Genomic DNA, 16,212 nt, shown 5'->3' on the forward strand with positions numbered 1-16,212 from the left:
GTTCTGAGATTCTGGCACCTGAAGCTAAACTAATCAGGAATAAAGTCTTCCTTAACAGATCTAGATAAGAGCATTGGGCATTATTAATATCTGAGGCTAATTTCAGAACGTCATTAAGGAACCAGGTAACCGAATGTGGGCGTGTTACCGGCCTTAAACGAGCACATGCTCTAGGGATGGAAGAAAAGTATGAGTCAGTTAGGTCAATCTTGAAGCCATGCAAAAACACCTTTCTCAAAGCTGATTTTGCTGTTGTAACAGTGGCTGGGGCTAGGCCTTTTTCAAACAATGATCTAAAGAAGGTTATCGCTAAATTAGTGGTCATAGTTTGAGCTTCAGATGCCTTCAGAAAAGATGCCAATTTTTTACTGCTGAATCATACTGTCTGAGAGTAGAATCTCTTTATCAGATTCAATAAATAGAGTATTAACAGGGTCAATATTTGCCCCCCTTTGGGCGGCAAACTTCATAAAGTCCATAAAGCCAGGGCATTCAGAATTTTTTAGTTAAGCTGACACAGTCTTCGTTTGCACTATCTGAGTCAGCCTGGGTCTGGGTATCTGACGACGCCGCAACTTGAGTTCCAGGAGAAGAGGAAACCAGTTGCTCTTCGGCCAATTGAATGACCTGAGCTTGTGCAAGACTTTCATCAGCATGTTTATTGGGGGAAACAGATAGATTCTCTCCCAACTGTTCCAGTCTATGGACATTGCATCTGTGGCGTAAGCTTGAGGATCTAGATTGGGAGCCACATAACAAGGGAGTTTGTGATTGCTCTCCATGGCAAACAGATCTACCTGAAGTCCTGGAACACGATGGCAGATCCAGTTGAAGGAGTCCTTGTCTAGGGACCATTCCGACTCCAGCGGAGTCGACCTGGACAGAGAATCTGCCACTACGTTCCGCACTCCCGCTAGATGGGTAGCTGACAAATGCCAGCTGTGTTTGTCTGCCAGGGAGAAGATGGCTAACATCACCTGGTTTATTCGACTCGATTTGGACCCGCCCCTGTTTATGCAATGTACTACTACGGCGCTGTCCAACACCAGCCTGATGTGAATCTGGTTGGCGGGACGAAGCTTTTTCAGGGTTAGAAACACTGCCATTGCTTCCAAAGTGTTTATATGGAACTGTTGAAACATGGTAGACCATGTCCCTTGTACCTTTTGTTTTGGTGAGTATCCTCCCCAGCCGCTTAATGAAGCGTCTGTGTGGATTACCAGAGCTGGAGGGGGAAACTGAAGAGGGACTGACTTTGATTGGCCCTTGACTGTGGACCATGGGCAGAGTCTTTTCCTTAAGATTTGCGGAAGTGATGAGACCCTGTCCCTGAGCCTGACATTGGCTCATCTCCGCCACACTCTGTTTATGTCTTTTAATCTCGCTTTTAGGAGCAAGTCTGTTACAGAGGCGAACTGAAGAGAACCCAAAATTCTTTCTTGTGTCCGGCGGGAGGCTTTCCTGTAATTCAGAAACTTTCTGGTAGCTGTGGCTATTTCCTAGAGATAGCCTGTACGAGGTTAGGTCCCACTGGATACCCAGCCACTGAAACCGAGCTTCCGGAGTTAGGCAGGACTTCTCTCTGTTCAATTGGAAGCCTAAGGATTCCAGAAATTCGATCACCATGGCCGTAGCTCTCCAGCACTCCTCGACGGTTGAAGCCCAAATTATCCAATCGTCCAGGGTGCGCCGCTAACGATATCCCCGGGATCGCAACTGCTGAACTACTGTTTCCGCCAGTTTTGTGAATATTCTGGGCGCTATGTTGAGCCCGAAAGGCATGACCTTGAAGGTGTAGGCCTGTTTCCCCAGTCTGAAACCCAGGAAGGGAGAGAAGTTCCGCGCGATCGGGACGTGATAGTATGCGTCTGAAAGATCGATAGAGGTGGTGACGGCTCCACGCAGAAGTAGAGTCCGTACCTGCGCAACTGTAAGCATGCGAAATTTGTCGCATTGTATGTAAGGATTTAGACGCGATAGATCCTAAAGCGATGGCACAAATATTTGGTTAACAACACATTAAAGAATAATACATCATAAGACCCCGGGTTCTGGCGCAAACCCCTCCGGGATCCCGAGCCTCCGAAGCTAGAGCATAGCAGAAAGGCGAGGCAGTACATCACAGCTGATCATAATATGGTCAGGTGGAAAAGCCAATCAAACCCATCCATTATGACTCAAAACGCCGAAGCGACAGCAGGGCGGGGGCAACGGGAGGGCCAGGGATGGTGGAGCAGAGAGAAGTGAGAGAATGAGCCCTGAGAGTGGTCGGAAATTCGCTCGACCGGAGAGAGCGAATCAACGAGACACTAGCCAAGTAATTGTCATCAGAACCGACCCCAGGAGGGAGCGTGCCCCTCTACTAGGGTAGGCCTGTCTACCTCGGGGTGACCATCGGAGGCCCGACGTCACGCGCGCAAGGAGATGACAAACAACTTGAACCTCAGGCAGGGAGTGGGGGGGGAAGCGGGGGGGTGAAAGGAAGGAAAGGGCAGTACTTGAAGGAGAGGGTCAAGAGAAATAATAAGAACAGGAGACTGGGGGGACTGTACCCTCCGCTCAACTGTAACCCCGCAAGGTAGAAGGTATCCAGAGGGTACCTAAGTACAGGGAGACTCATGACCCACCACAAGTACAGGGGAAGGAAAGGGAACAGCACTAAACCAAACCACACCACGCTCTCACCCTCCTAGCAGGCATAGCCTAGATAACAAGGAGGAGAGAAGGGAAGGGAGAGGAAAAAGCAGGGAGAGAAATTCCTGTGTCGAAGGCCAACCGTAAACGACTAGAGTAAGGGAAAGGGTTGTGGAAAGCGTGAAGGAGACTCTCCAAGGTAAAATCCTCCTCCCCCACTAGTGATAGAAGGGGGGAAAATGGGGTCTCGAAACTTCAGCAACCCAAACAAGCGGTAGGCGGATGGAACAACAACAGAAACTCCCTCGACCTGACTATCCCCCCCTCCTACCCTCTCAAGCGATACACGGGAGAGCAGGAGGCTAGGTAAAGCAGCTAAAAAAAGGAGGTAGCCTAATCCACCAACTAGTGATAGGACTAGGCTAGCATCCCCGCTAAATGATATAAACATGTTAACCAACAAACAAATAAATAACCATCCAATAATATAAAAATGTATAAGCTTGTGCTAGGCGTATAGCCTAACCGAACGAGGCGACAGAATGTAAACAGCCAACAGGCCATACCTGACGCCACGCTCGGATATAATTAAAATAATTTCGCATCAACAAGCACATACAAAGAAAAATTCAACGTACTGTCCAAAAAGGGAGACATCCTGGGGAGAAGAGCAAACGAGTGGAATCTTCGGATACCCCAAACAATAGCAAGAACCCCAATGAGAGGAAACTCACAAAGAATAATATTAAAGGAGACCCAAAGACACACCCTAAGAGAACGCCACCAGGAGGATCCCATGACGGGGAATTTAAAGATAATTAGTGTAAACAACCAAGAGAAACCCAAACAGAACAAGCTGAATGGGTGTACCTCGAGGTCGACATGGCTGACAAGAGGGACGCCGCAGCGTCCAAACAAAAACCACGTATAATTTATAAATACGGGATTAAACAGCCAAACTAATCATAAAAACCCCACAAGAAGATGGTACTTAACTTGGAGACAGTAAAGCTGCTCGACGACATGATGATACAAAGCAGAAAATGCTGGGAAAAAGCACAAGCGAAAAAGCTACAATCAGTAGAGATCACGTGCTAGAATGGAATGTGTTCAGATGGCGCTGGGGTCGCCGTCTGGCGGGCGGGTGAGTGCAGGAGCTGGGTCGGCTCTCCGCTCTTCCGGGGGTTTTGTCATTGGGATGTCTTCAGAGTGTGGTTCTGTGGTAGTGATGACTTCACTCACCCTTGCCCATACCGACGTCTAGTTTCATTATAGATGCTCGATCTGGGGGTAGTAACCCCAGCATTCCTGATAGCTTTTTTCTCTGGTATATTTAGAAATATTTATACCTAGAAATTCATGCTAGTAAGGAATTTCACCGGGTGACACGGGGATGAGCTCAGAAAAATTTTTTGACTGATTTCTGTACTTTATGGCATTTCAATATTTGTTGCTCACTAATGTCAAGATGCATCAGCCATTTTTAACTAAAACCACTGTAAAGTGGAAAACTGAGAAACTTAACATGCTGTACTACAAATTTTTATGAAGTGCATGGCATAAGAAGCTCTTGAGTGTAATTTAGGTGGGCTGGCCAAAACTTTAAGCTTGGCCAAACTCTTAGATAATGCTAATGAGAAGCCCTAAGTAAAATTATGAAGAGGAAGCCCTTCCTCTTCTGAAGCTGTAGTGTTGATATTGTCCCATAGACTTACACAACACCCACTGGCTCTTTAAAATTTTTAAAAATATTACTGGTCCATTCCTAAACAAACTTACCCCCAAAATGAGCTACACAATAAATGAGTTTCCTTCTAAATTAGCCAGTGACAAAAGGGAATAATCAACATGGAATAACATACCGGAAATCTTGTTAGTATCAAGTAACTAGTTATGGAAAGAAATGCAAAAATTAGTTTACTGAACAGACAAAATGCTTCCTTTTGAACAAATTAACTAAATATAAATTTTTACAATACAAAATCCCTAGAACAGACTATATCAATAAACGATTAACTTATCAGGTGGCTAGACGTAACAGAAAATAGGAGACTACATCAGCCATTGAAAGGAAAACAAACACTACTTACATCTGTTGGCTAACAAGGCTCAAAAGCTGAAAAATAAGGGAAAATTCCCACACTAGGCTAAGGAAAATAAATTAATATACAGGTAAAGTTAATGGAATCAGTGGAGTAAAGGTCAATGCAGAGAGACAGGAACAAAATTCTAAGGAGTGAGATTACAGGTGTCAAAGCACACTACAGTACACACAAAATACAAATAATGACTAATACTCCTTCAGTTTTAGGGATGCGCCTGAACCATGCACTTGAGTGTTGTAAAGTAATGAGTTTACAGGCAGTCCCTGGTTAACGGCAGGCTTGGTTAATGGTGATCAGGTTTTACAGCGCTTGTCTAGCGACAAAAATTGGCAATTTTCAGAGCCAAAAAATTGCAGATTTCCACTTATCAGCGGCGATAATTGGGTATTGGCGCCGATACATTCCTAACAGAGGTGCCGATAACCAAAAATCGGTGCTTTTCGGTGCCAATAATCCCCGAAAATCACTGAAAAACCCCGCCCCGAAAACGATTTTCGGTTATCGTCACACCCTCAGAACGGAACCCCCGCCGATAACCGAGGACTGCCTGTATTGTAAAACAACAGTATGTATCTCCAAGGTTACCCACTTGGCTGTTGTATTCTGGAATTCCATTCAAGCTGCTGAGTGTCATATCAACAAATGAAGCACGCCACTCTTCCGGAATTTGGGAGAAAACATTCCTTGTAAAAACCTGTTGGCAAAGAGAACAAGTATCATAAGATTTAGGAAAATCACTCCATTTTCTAACAAGTAAAAGCTGAGTAAGATGTTATTTTCATAATAAAATTAAGTTTCATATACAGTATACTTACCAAGTAATTACATAGTTATAGTTCTAACTCGTGCGGCAGCCTTTACTTCAAAACTCGTGGTAGTGTTTCAGTAGTTCAGTGTGGATGACAAGCCCTGCCCACCAACAGGAGTACTGGAAATAACTTAGCAGAAAACCTCATTCTGTCTGTGCCCTTATGTCCATGAGAGGGGAGGAGGGAGGGAGGGCTCCAATCTGTAATTACTTGGGAAGTATGTACTGTATGAAATAATTTTATCATGAAAATAAGATTTTCATATAAGCAACTTACCAAGTAATTATATAGCTGAATCCCACATTGACAGGAGGTGGGATGCATGGATATATTCTACTCCAAAACATTAAGTTATGTAATGACTTTGAAATAGAAAAGTTACTAGCACTGAAGACAATGATTGTTGTTTCCTTACTGTATTTGGTAAGAGAGCTACTGCAGGTAATTACTGCCTCTGGTTGGTGCTCATCTTAACCCGTACAGTAGTGGTGTGGCAGTATAGCCACGGAGCGCCTCTGCTTAGGTGGGAGCTTTGCAGCGAAGGATATGTTCAATGGCTAGCAACAATAAGTGCCCTTGCCCTGGGTGCAAAACCACAATAAAAACAACAAGACAATGCTTTTACCTACACTGAAAACACCACAACCCATACACTGAGACTGGTGGGTACTCATACACTGTAACCCCCTGGCTCCCAAAAATTCGAGACTCTGCTTTAAGGCAAAGAGATAGTATGAGAAAAGAGAGATTCCTATGCTCCTAGTAGGAGAAAAGAGATTCCTATGCTTCCTCACCCAATACTGTACCATGCCAGCCAATGATAATGACCCCTAGGTACTGCATTTTCAAACACTGTTTCAACTTGTTTCAAATGGTGAGACGTGAAGATCGGTTTGCACTTCCAGTAGTTCGACTGCAGAATGGAAGTGAGTGACTTATGTGCCCGAAAACTAATAAGGTAGAGACTGTCCTGACATCATGAGCTTTCACTGTAAAAGTAGGCAAAATGCCCTCCTGAATCTGAGAGTGTGCCTCAGATATTAAGCCTCTGACAAAGAAGGACAATGTGTTCTTAGTTGGAGGGCGAGGCAGGTTCTTGACAGAGCACCAGAGGTTACTGGATGGTCCTCTGATCTTTTCAGTCCTGCTTAGGTAATACCTTAAAGCCCTAGCAGGACAAAGAACTCTCTCTTCTTCCTCAGAGCTAAGGTATCCGTTAAGGTCTTAATGGAGAAAGAATGGGGCCAGGACTTGGAATGGTACTCGTTCTTGGCTAAAAATCCAAGGGTAAAAAAGCAAATTGCATCTAAATGTGAAAAATTTACCCTTTATCGATGTCTTGGAATTCGCTGATTATGTTAGAGTGTCTTCTGAGTAAGGTTTCTCCAAGAAGAGTAACGAAGGGGTTGAAAAGCGCAACCTGTCAGCCACTTCAACACTACGTCCAGGTTCCAGGAGACTGCATCTTCCTTCTCTGCTTAGACGTATCAAAAGACTTGACAAGGTCATTAAGATTTAGGATTGATGCAAGATTCAGGACCCCTGTGTATAAACACTGAGCTAAACACAGCTTGAAACCCGTTAATGGTGGAGGAAGAGAGATTCCTAGATCTCGGATAAAGAAGGAAATCCGTAATTTGGGTTACAGATGTCACAGAAGAAGAGCTGTTGAGTCTGAGACACCAGCTTTGGAAAATCACCCACTGAGCCTGAAAGATGCAGCTAGTAAGTTGAAGCCTGCATCTTGCAATAGTTTCTGCAGCACGTCTTGAAAACTCTTACGCTCCGACAAGCTTCTGGACAGTCTGAAGCCTGTCAGGACAAGAATGGTCAACCCTTTGGTACCTCTTAAAGTGAGGTTGCCTGAGTAGGCAAGGTTTTTAGGGGAAGAAGTTTCGGAAAGTCCACCCACAACCATAGCAGGTCCTGGAACCATTCTTTCATGGTCCAGAATGGGGCTATGAGAATCATAATGTTGCAATGAGCCTAAGACTTTCTCAGCGCTTCCCTGAGCATGTTGAAAGGCAGACAGGCATAGCCAAAAAGGACTCCTCAACCTAGAACCGAGAAGTCTGAATAAAAGTCTCAGCCTGGGCTCAGAGGATGAAAGGCTTTCCTTCCAAAAGTCTACATTTGGACTGCCACCATGCTGGTCCGACCTGATTACCAGGTTTATGGGAAACGCGTAGGTGTACTGCTTTGTTTCCCTGTCCCAGTTGGCCTAGAGGATGAATTGCAAAACTTTTCATGAGAAGCTGCCGAACTAGTTGAACATCTTGACAGATGACAGAGATTCCAGTAGTCTCATCCACTGATGGGCCGAGCAAGACGGAGGGGCTAGAAACTTGTGGACAGTCTGAAGGCAGCTGGTGATACTCATCCCCATATAGAGGAACTCTTGCGATGGGGCCAACTGGGGCTTCTGAAGGTAGATGATAATTCCCAGTTCCTGAGAGAGAGGAGATGTACAAGCCCTTTGTGCACTTTTTCTTCAAAGGGGATTGAAGAGGCAAGTCGTCCAGATATAGACTGACGTTAATGCCTATTAAATGAAGTCACTTGCTAGAGGAGCGAGGACTCGAGTGAACACTTGAGGTGCCATAGAGAGGCCGAAGCAAAGAGCCCGAAACTGGAGATTTAGCTGGTGCCAGGCGCTCTGAGAGGAGACAGGTGTTTAGATGCTGACGTGGGGCACCTAAGAGTGTTTCCCGGAAGACGAACCTTAGATACTTCCAGGAGTCTGGATGGAAAGGAAAGTGGAAGTATGCATCCTGCATTTCCAAGGTTATCATCCAATCCCCTAGTGAATGGATGAAAGGACTAACTGGTTCATCTCCATCTGAACTTTGTCTGCCGGATAAAGAGACTGAGGGCGCTTACGTTGAGGACTGGTCTCCCAACCCCAGTGATCTGGGGACCACAGACAGACGGTAGTAGAACCCCTCTGAGTTGATGTCCTCAACTTCTATGACTCTTCGAAGAAGAGAGGAGACCTCCTCCAAAAGGGGGCCGAATGTTTACCAGGGCCTCTTGAGTAGGCCGTCAAAACAAAAGGAGAAGGGACCAAAGAAGGGCTCTCCATGAACTGAATGGAGAAGCCCTCCCTCAGAACCTTGACAATCCACTGTTCTGACCCTCTGATACTCCATTTCTCCCAAAACTCGAGAAGACTGGCTCACACTTGTGCACAGAGGACTTCTTCCTCATTTCTTGGGCAAGGACTTGAGCTCCTCTTGATAGTTCTTGTTCCAAGTGGGACCAATCTTGCCCCATGGCGTCTCTTGCCCATGCTAGAGGGTCCGGGGCCCGAGAACAAAAAAGAGGAAGGCGATGGTTCCTTGAGGTGGCAAATGGGTCCAATGTCGACCTGCCCTATAATATCGCACTTTCCGATAGACCAGGGGATCCAAGGTCCACTCAGTGGGAAGGACCTTACGGCTCAGCTCATCCGTCAGAGTTTAGTTTTCCCTGAAAAAATCAAGTGACTAGACTTACTCAATTTGATCTGTCCACAGCAGAAGGTCTCTTGCTGTCTGGCAGAGAGTAAAAGAGTGAGAACTGCCTTGCCTCATCTGTATGTTAGGGCTGTGGTATTGTCTAAATGGACTGCCAGTCTTGTGAACTAGGGTCAAGAAGTATTGAAGCTCTAAGTGAATAGCTTTCAGCTCTGACATTGATGTGAAGGTTCTGTTCTTCCAGAGACCACATCCTGGAAACCTCCCAGTCGAGAAGTGGACATTGGAGCAGATCCTAGACTGGACTCTGGCTTACTCCCACGAAAGAGATGTTGCTGGAGAGGAAAGACCGTCTTAGAAACAAACGCGGATGAATCCTTGGGGCGTTTGGAAGAATGCGCCAGAAGATCCTAAGTCGACTTCTACTGAAGGTCCGACTTCTGGGTCTGAGTGAGCCCTTTAGTGGAATGGGAGCACCAAACATCTCTTTCCTTCAAAACCCCCAAAGAGAAAAGAGACGCAAGTTCAAGAGAGCCATCCCTGATGGTTTTGTCTGCATGAGAAAGGACTCCTAGCCTGTCTGAGGCGAAGTCTCCACAAACCTTTGCAATCTTCTTAGCTAGCACTCTCACCATCCAGTCCAAGAAACTGAAAGCTTCAAACAACTCAAAGAGGTCTTGACAAGGAGGTCAAGTTCTGCTGATGGAAAAAAATTTTTACCTACGAAAACACTGAGCATTGGGAAGAAGTAGCTTTCCCGGTGGCGTAGGAAAGAAAACCTCCTATGGATTAAGTGCAAGGGAAAACAAACAAAGGAAGCCTACCTTGCTCCCTCTTAGCAGAAAACTAAACTTCAATCTCGAGTGCCTTCCTAGAAGACGAGGAAAGCACCATATGGGGAGCCTAGGTCTGTCATCCCGATGGCGCCTCATCAGGAAGGTCAAGAAGAGCTGCATAGACTAGGAGACCAGTGGTCAGAAATGGGCGATTGGTGCTCTGAGCAGGAGACTGATAGTCAAGAGTTGGTGCTGGGCATTCGGAAGCTGGCGCTGGGCACTCAGGAGTTGGAGCTGGGCACTCGGGAGCTGGCTGCAGACACTCAGGCACTGGCGTCGGGCGCTCATGAAGAGATGGGCGCTTGATCAAAGACCACTGGTGCCTGAGAGGGATCGTTGGACGCTTGGAGCCAAATACTGGCGCCCAACAGAAGTAGGCTCAGGAGAGAAATAATCCAGACTGTCCCATGCACTGCAGGAAGTTTGAGGACTGTGCCCGGCTCCTTAAACTGCTAACTAGACAGTGGAAAAAGCGGCCAGCATTGCCTGCTTGCCTTCTCAATGGACAATGTGGTAGGTTAATTTTGGGTTTGTATGATGAAAGACGTTTGTATGAATTAATTGTTCCATTTTGTTTGTTGTGATGTTTTTATTTTTGTTTGATTTTTTTATTGTATTGTATGTCAGGAAGGAGTACACTAGGTAAGTCTGTTTTTTCTGTTTTTTACTTGCAGTTTGCTGAATGCGTCGGAGTAGTGTGGCTTGCTCCCCTTCAACCCAAGGTGTAAGCAGCTGCCTACTTTGTGGTGGTAGCATACAGGAAAAAAAAAAAAATAAAATTGAAGACAGAGGACACTTACTGTGGTAGAGTTTTTTTTGAAATAGCAGAAAGGATAAGACAGAGAAGTAATAAGGAACATAGAGAGCATGAAGCTGCCAGACTGCAGGAAAGAAACAAATATTTGGTCAGGCTGCTCTTCTTCCTGTTCCTCCATACATGACTCTATAACCTTAAAGGTGTTGATCTCGACACATTTGCTGCAAGGAAAGTGCGACGAAATCCACAACTGACTGATGTTGAGCAAGTTAACTCCCAATCGGAAGAAGACGTGATAGAGACCATAGTTGGTGTGGAACATTGTAGATTTAGGTTTAGGGTAATATTAAGACTGAAATAGCTTAAGTTGCAGTTCTTTAGGTTAAGGTTCTTTTGACAGAAGGGCAGGGAAACTATAGGATTAAGACTGAGTAGAATAAGGTTTGATGAACTATAGTGATCATATCAAGTTTTTTGGTCATTGTAATATTTAAGGAAATAAAGTAGGTTAAGAAAAGCAGAGGGTTTTATTTTGTAACCTCTAAATTTGTTCCCATCATACTGCCCCAATTGTGTACTATAAAAAGCCCCTACAACAAGACAAATCTAGAAAGTGCTTGCAATGCTTCAACATCCGGGCTGGAATCTTGAGAGTCGGACGACAACTGACGCACATCCACAGAGACACATTTCCAACAGCTGTCTGTCAAAGCCTGGGATCAATCAACAGGCTTGACTTAGGGGGCAACTACCTATGGGCAAACCCCACTGATCTCCCTTGGACCTCTGGTATGACTCCCCCCATGTTTAGGGGAGTATGACAAGGACCATTGTCTGGGAGAATCAGCGGGACAAGCAGCCACCTCCTACACCTGCACAACACTTTCTCCTTCAAGAAGCCTTTCCAGTGGTTGTCTGCTGATACCTGGAAATGTGCAACAGATTCGACTGAGGGAGGGCAACTACCTGTGGGCCAACCCCTTCAGCCTCCATTGGACCTATGATATGTCTTCTCTGATACTCCACTTCTCCCAAAACTCGAGAAGACTGGTTCACACTTGTGCACAGAGGACTTCTTCCTCGTTTCTTGGGCAAGGACTTAAGCTCCTCTTGATAGTTCTTGTTTCAAGTGGGACCAATCTTGCCCCATGGCATCTATTGCACATGCTAGAGGGTCTGAGGCCTGGGAACAAAAAAGAGGAAGGCGATGGTTCCTTGATGTGGCAAATGGGTCCAATGTCAGCCTGCCCCATAGTATCGCAGATTCCAATAGACCAGGGGATCCAAGGTCCACTTGGTGGGAAGGACTTAATTCAATGACTCAGCTCGTCCGTCGGAATTTAGTTTTCCCTGAAAAAATAGAGTGACTAGACTCACTCAATTTGATCTGTCCACAGTAAAAAGTCTCTTGCTGTCTAACAGAGAGAAAAAGAATGAGAGCCACCTCGCTTCGTATGTACGTTAGGGCTGTGGTACCTGTATTGTCTGAATGGACTGTCACAGTCTTGTTGTGAACTAGGGTCGAGAAGTACTGAAACCCTAAGTGAATAGCTTTCAGCTCTGACGTTGATTTGAAGGTTCTGTTCTTCCAGAGACCACATCCTGGAAACTTCCTGGTCGAGACGCGGACATTGGAGCAGATCCTAGACTGGACTTGGGCTTACTCCCACAAAAGGGATTTTGCTGGAGAGGAAAGACCATCTTAGAAACAAATGCAGACAAATCCTTGGGGCGTTTGGAAGAATGCACCAGAAGATTCTAAGTCGACTTCTACTGAAGGTCCAACTTCTGGGTCTGAGTGAGTCCTTTAGTGTAACAGGAGCACCAAAAATCTCTTTCTTTCAAAACCCCCAAAGAGAAAAGAGCCGCAAATTCAAGAGAGCCATCCCTGATGGTTTAGTCTGCATGAGAAAGGACTCCCAGCCAGTCCGAGGCAAAGTCTCCACAAACCATTGCAATCTCCTTGGCTAGTGCTCTCACCATCCTGTACAAGAAACTGGAAGCTTCAAACAACTCAAAGAGGTCTTGACAAGGAGGTCAAGTTCTGCCGACGAAAAACATAATTTTTGCCGACGAAAAAGCTGAGCGTCAGGAAGAAGGAGCTTTCCTGGTGGCGTAGGAAAGAAAACCGCCTACGGATTAGCGCAAGGGAGGAAAAATAAAGGAAGCCCTACCTTGCTCCCTCTTAGCAGAAAACCAAACTTCAATCTCCTTGAGTGCCTTCCTAGAAGACAAGGAATGCACCATGTGGAGAGCCCAGGTCTGTCATCTGGATGGCTCCTCATCAGGAAGGTCAAGGTAGGCGAGACCAGGGCTAGCAGGAGCCAAAAAAAGTGTAGGAAAGTTCACCCACAAATATTGAAGGAGAGCTGCATAGGCTAGAGACCTGTGGTCGGAAACGGGTGCTTGGCGCTCTGAGCAGGAGATTAATACTCAAGAATTGACACTGGGCACTCGGGAGCGCTGGATGCTTGGCAACTGGCGCCGAGTGCTCAGAAGCTGGTGCTAGGCACTCGGAAACTGGCAGCGGACACTCAGGAGCTGGCACTGGGTGCTCGTGAAGAGATGGGCACTTGAATGAAGACCACAAGTGCCTGAGAGGGATCAATGGACGCTTGGAGCCAAATACTGGCACCCAACAGAACTACGCTCAGGAGAGAAATAATCCGGACTATCCCATGCACTGCAGGAAGGCTAAGGACTGCGCAGGCTCCTTAAACCACTAACTGGGAAGAGGAGAAGAGCGGCCATCGTCGCCTGCTTGCCTCCTCAATGGACGAGACGTATCTAAAAAGTGCTTGTGGCACGCTTCAAACTCCGGGGTGGAGTCTCGAGAGTCAAACGACAACTGATGCACATCCACAAGAGACACCTTTCCAACAGCTATCTGTTGAAGCCTGGGATCAAGCAACAGGCTTGACTGAGGGGGCGACTACCCGTGGGCAAACCCCACTGACCTTCCTTGGACCTCCAGTATGACTCCTCCCAGGTTTAGGGGAGTATGACAGGGAACTTCATCTAGGAGAATCGGCGGGACAAGCAGCCACCTCCTCCACTTGCACAACACTTTCTCCTGTCAAGATACCTTTCCAGTGGCTGTCTGCCAATACCTGGGAACACGCAACAGGTTCGACTGAGGGGGCAACTAAACGTGGGCCAACCCCCTCAGCCTCCACTGGACTTCTGGTATGTCTTCTCCCAGGTTTAGGGGAATATGACAGTGACCTTGGTCTAGGAGCCGCTACACTGTATCACTGCTAAGTTAAATTCTGTTAAACATAGACTCTTGACTGGCAATGGCAACAGTCGGAAGGAAGGGAGTCAGGCACAGGAGTAGGTGGATTAAAAATAGGAGGGCTAGAAGTAGCAGAAAAAAGGGCAGGAAGGGGGGAAGAAGGAATAGCAGAGCTATCTTCTAACCTAGACCAGGGTAGAATTCTACGCTAAGGGGAGCTCCTTTCTCGGCTCTAGAGGCCGCTTTCCTTTCTATCCCTCTCTAACTTGTCTAGTTGAGATTAATTACCTTCTACTCTTCTAACCATTACATTCAGCAAAGTTTTCTCCCTACTATATTTCTGCCCCCTGCATTTACCGCAAATTATATGAGAATCGTATGAAGATCGATTGATCTGGTTTGCAGCTTTCACTACAATAGCGAAAATAGGTGAACTTGAATCACACATAATAATAACCAAAGAACTAGAAAAAATTATCCTGAAAGCTCTTAAAGCTTGAAGGCTACTCAAATAAGCGTTAATACTTCACCAAAATCCAGCCATACAACCGAAAATCAGTGAACAAAAGCTGCAGCAAACCCCCGATGTTATTTGAGAGCCAGCAGAAACAGAACAAGGTTTTCTGCTAAGTCGTTTCCAGTACTCCCATTGGTGGGCGGGGCTTGAGTATATCTTAGTTTAACCAGACCACTGAGCTGATTAACAGCTCTCCTAGGGCTGGCCTGAAGGATTAGATTTATTTTACGTGGCTAAGAACCAACCGGTTAACTAGCAACGGGACCTACAGCTTATTGTAGAATCCAAACCACATCATGATGAGAAATGAATTTCTATCACCAGAAATAAATTCCTCTAATTCTTCATTGGCCAGTCAGAGGGTCAAACACTGGGCCAACAGTGTGCTAGCCGAGAGCTCTACCCACCCCTCCAATGAAGAACTAATTACAAAGCTGATTTCACATTGACAGGAGGTGGGATACATGGACTACTCTACCCCAAAACATTATGCAATGTAATGAATTTGAGAATAGACAATTTGCTAGCATTGGGACAATGCCTGTTGCTTCCTTCCTGGTAAGAGAGCTGCTGCAGGAAGATAATGCCTCTGGTTGTCACTCATCTTAGTAGCAAGGGGGCATGGCCCTGGATCGCCTACTACATCAGTGGGAGACTTACAGCGAGGGACATCAACGAACACGAGTAAAGTATACAAAAATGCCCCTGCCCTGTTACCTACACCAAAAGATTTTAAAAAACACCATCACCCAACCATTAAAAACTGGAGGGAATCCAAGTACATAGTACTCCCAGACTCCCCTAGAGCTCAATATCATAAATCAAGGTGAAGAGAATGGGTGAAAGGCATGCTTCCTACATTCCCTCCCCCAACACCATGCCAGCCACAATAAAGGACCCAAAGTACTGCATTCACTAAAAACTGTTTCTATGTCCCTTAAGTAGTGGGATGCAAATAACTGATTCACATCTCCAATACGTTGCTTGGAGAATGTCTGACAGAGATAGATTATGTTTAAACACTAAGAATGTAGCCACTGCCCTGATTTCGTGTGCTTTAACCTTCAGAGAAGGTAAAAGCTCTTCACCTACTTGAAAGTGGGCTTCTCTATTGAGCTCTCTTAGGAAAAAAAGAGAGAGCATTCTTCTTAAGAGGACGTGAAGGATCTTTGACGGAAGCCTTCAAATTACTTGAAGGCCCCTTTAACTTCTCAGCCCTCTTCAGGTAAAACTTTAAAGCCCTTAGAGGGCAAAGAGCTCTTTCTTCTTCCTCAGGTCCTAGAATTCCTCCTAAATTCTTGACCCTAAAAGAACGAGGGCAGGGCTTAGACGGATTCTCATTCTTAGCGAGAAATCCCAGTGTATAGGAACAGATTGCATCTCCTCCAGAGAAGCCTATCCTATCTGTGGCCTGTATCTCACTAACCCTTTTAGCTGTCACCAAGGCTACCAGGAAGAGGCTCTTCTAGTCAGATTCTTGAGCGAAGAGGTGCTGATAGGCTCGAAAGGTGGTCCAGACAATCATTTCAAGACCATATCTAGGTTCCAAGATACAGGTTCTGCCCTCTTTTGCTTACTTGTATCAAAAGATTTTATTAAATCAGAGAGATCCTCATTTGAGGATAAGTCAAGGCCTCTGTGCCTGAACACTGCGCTAAGCATGGCCCTGTAGCCCTTCACAGTTCTTTGTTGGAGGGGTGGATAGAGCTGTCGCCTGGCACGCTGTTGGCCGAAGGATTAGAGGAATTTATTTCTGGTGACAGAAATTCATTTCTCGTCATAATGTGGTTCGGATCCCACAATAAGCTGTAGGTCCCGTTGCTAGGTAGCCAGTTGGTTCTTAGCCATGTAAAATAAATTTAAT

The 16,212-nt window shown here is 45.8% G+C and overlaps 1 protein-coding gene across 3 annotated transcripts in view; it reads right to left on the reverse strand.

The window, feature by feature from the left end:
* LOC136843764 (probable methyltransferase-like protein 25) overlaps window positions 1-16,212 on the reverse strand; it is a 143,299-nt gene that overhangs the window by 81,526 nt on the left and 45,561 nt on the right. For 2 of the 3 annotated variants that reach the window (XM_067112440.1, XM_067112442.1), the window contains one exon: window positions 5,329-5,433. The exons of the other annotated variant lie outside the window; for it this stretch is intronic. In XM_067112440.1, the coding sequence (XP_066968541.1) occupies window positions 5,329-5,433 (105 nt within the window). The remainder of the gene's footprint in view (window positions 1-5,328; window positions 5,434-16,212) is intronic. 3 annotated transcript variants of the gene reach the window in all.

This window comes from Macrobrachium rosenbergii, chromosome 12 (assembly GCF_040412425.1).
Source record: "Macrobrachium rosenbergii isolate ZJJX-2024 chromosome 12, ASM4041242v1, whole genome shotgun sequence".
NCBI lineage: Eukaryota > Metazoa > Arthropoda > Malacostraca > Decapoda > Palaemonidae > Macrobrachium > Macrobrachium rosenbergii.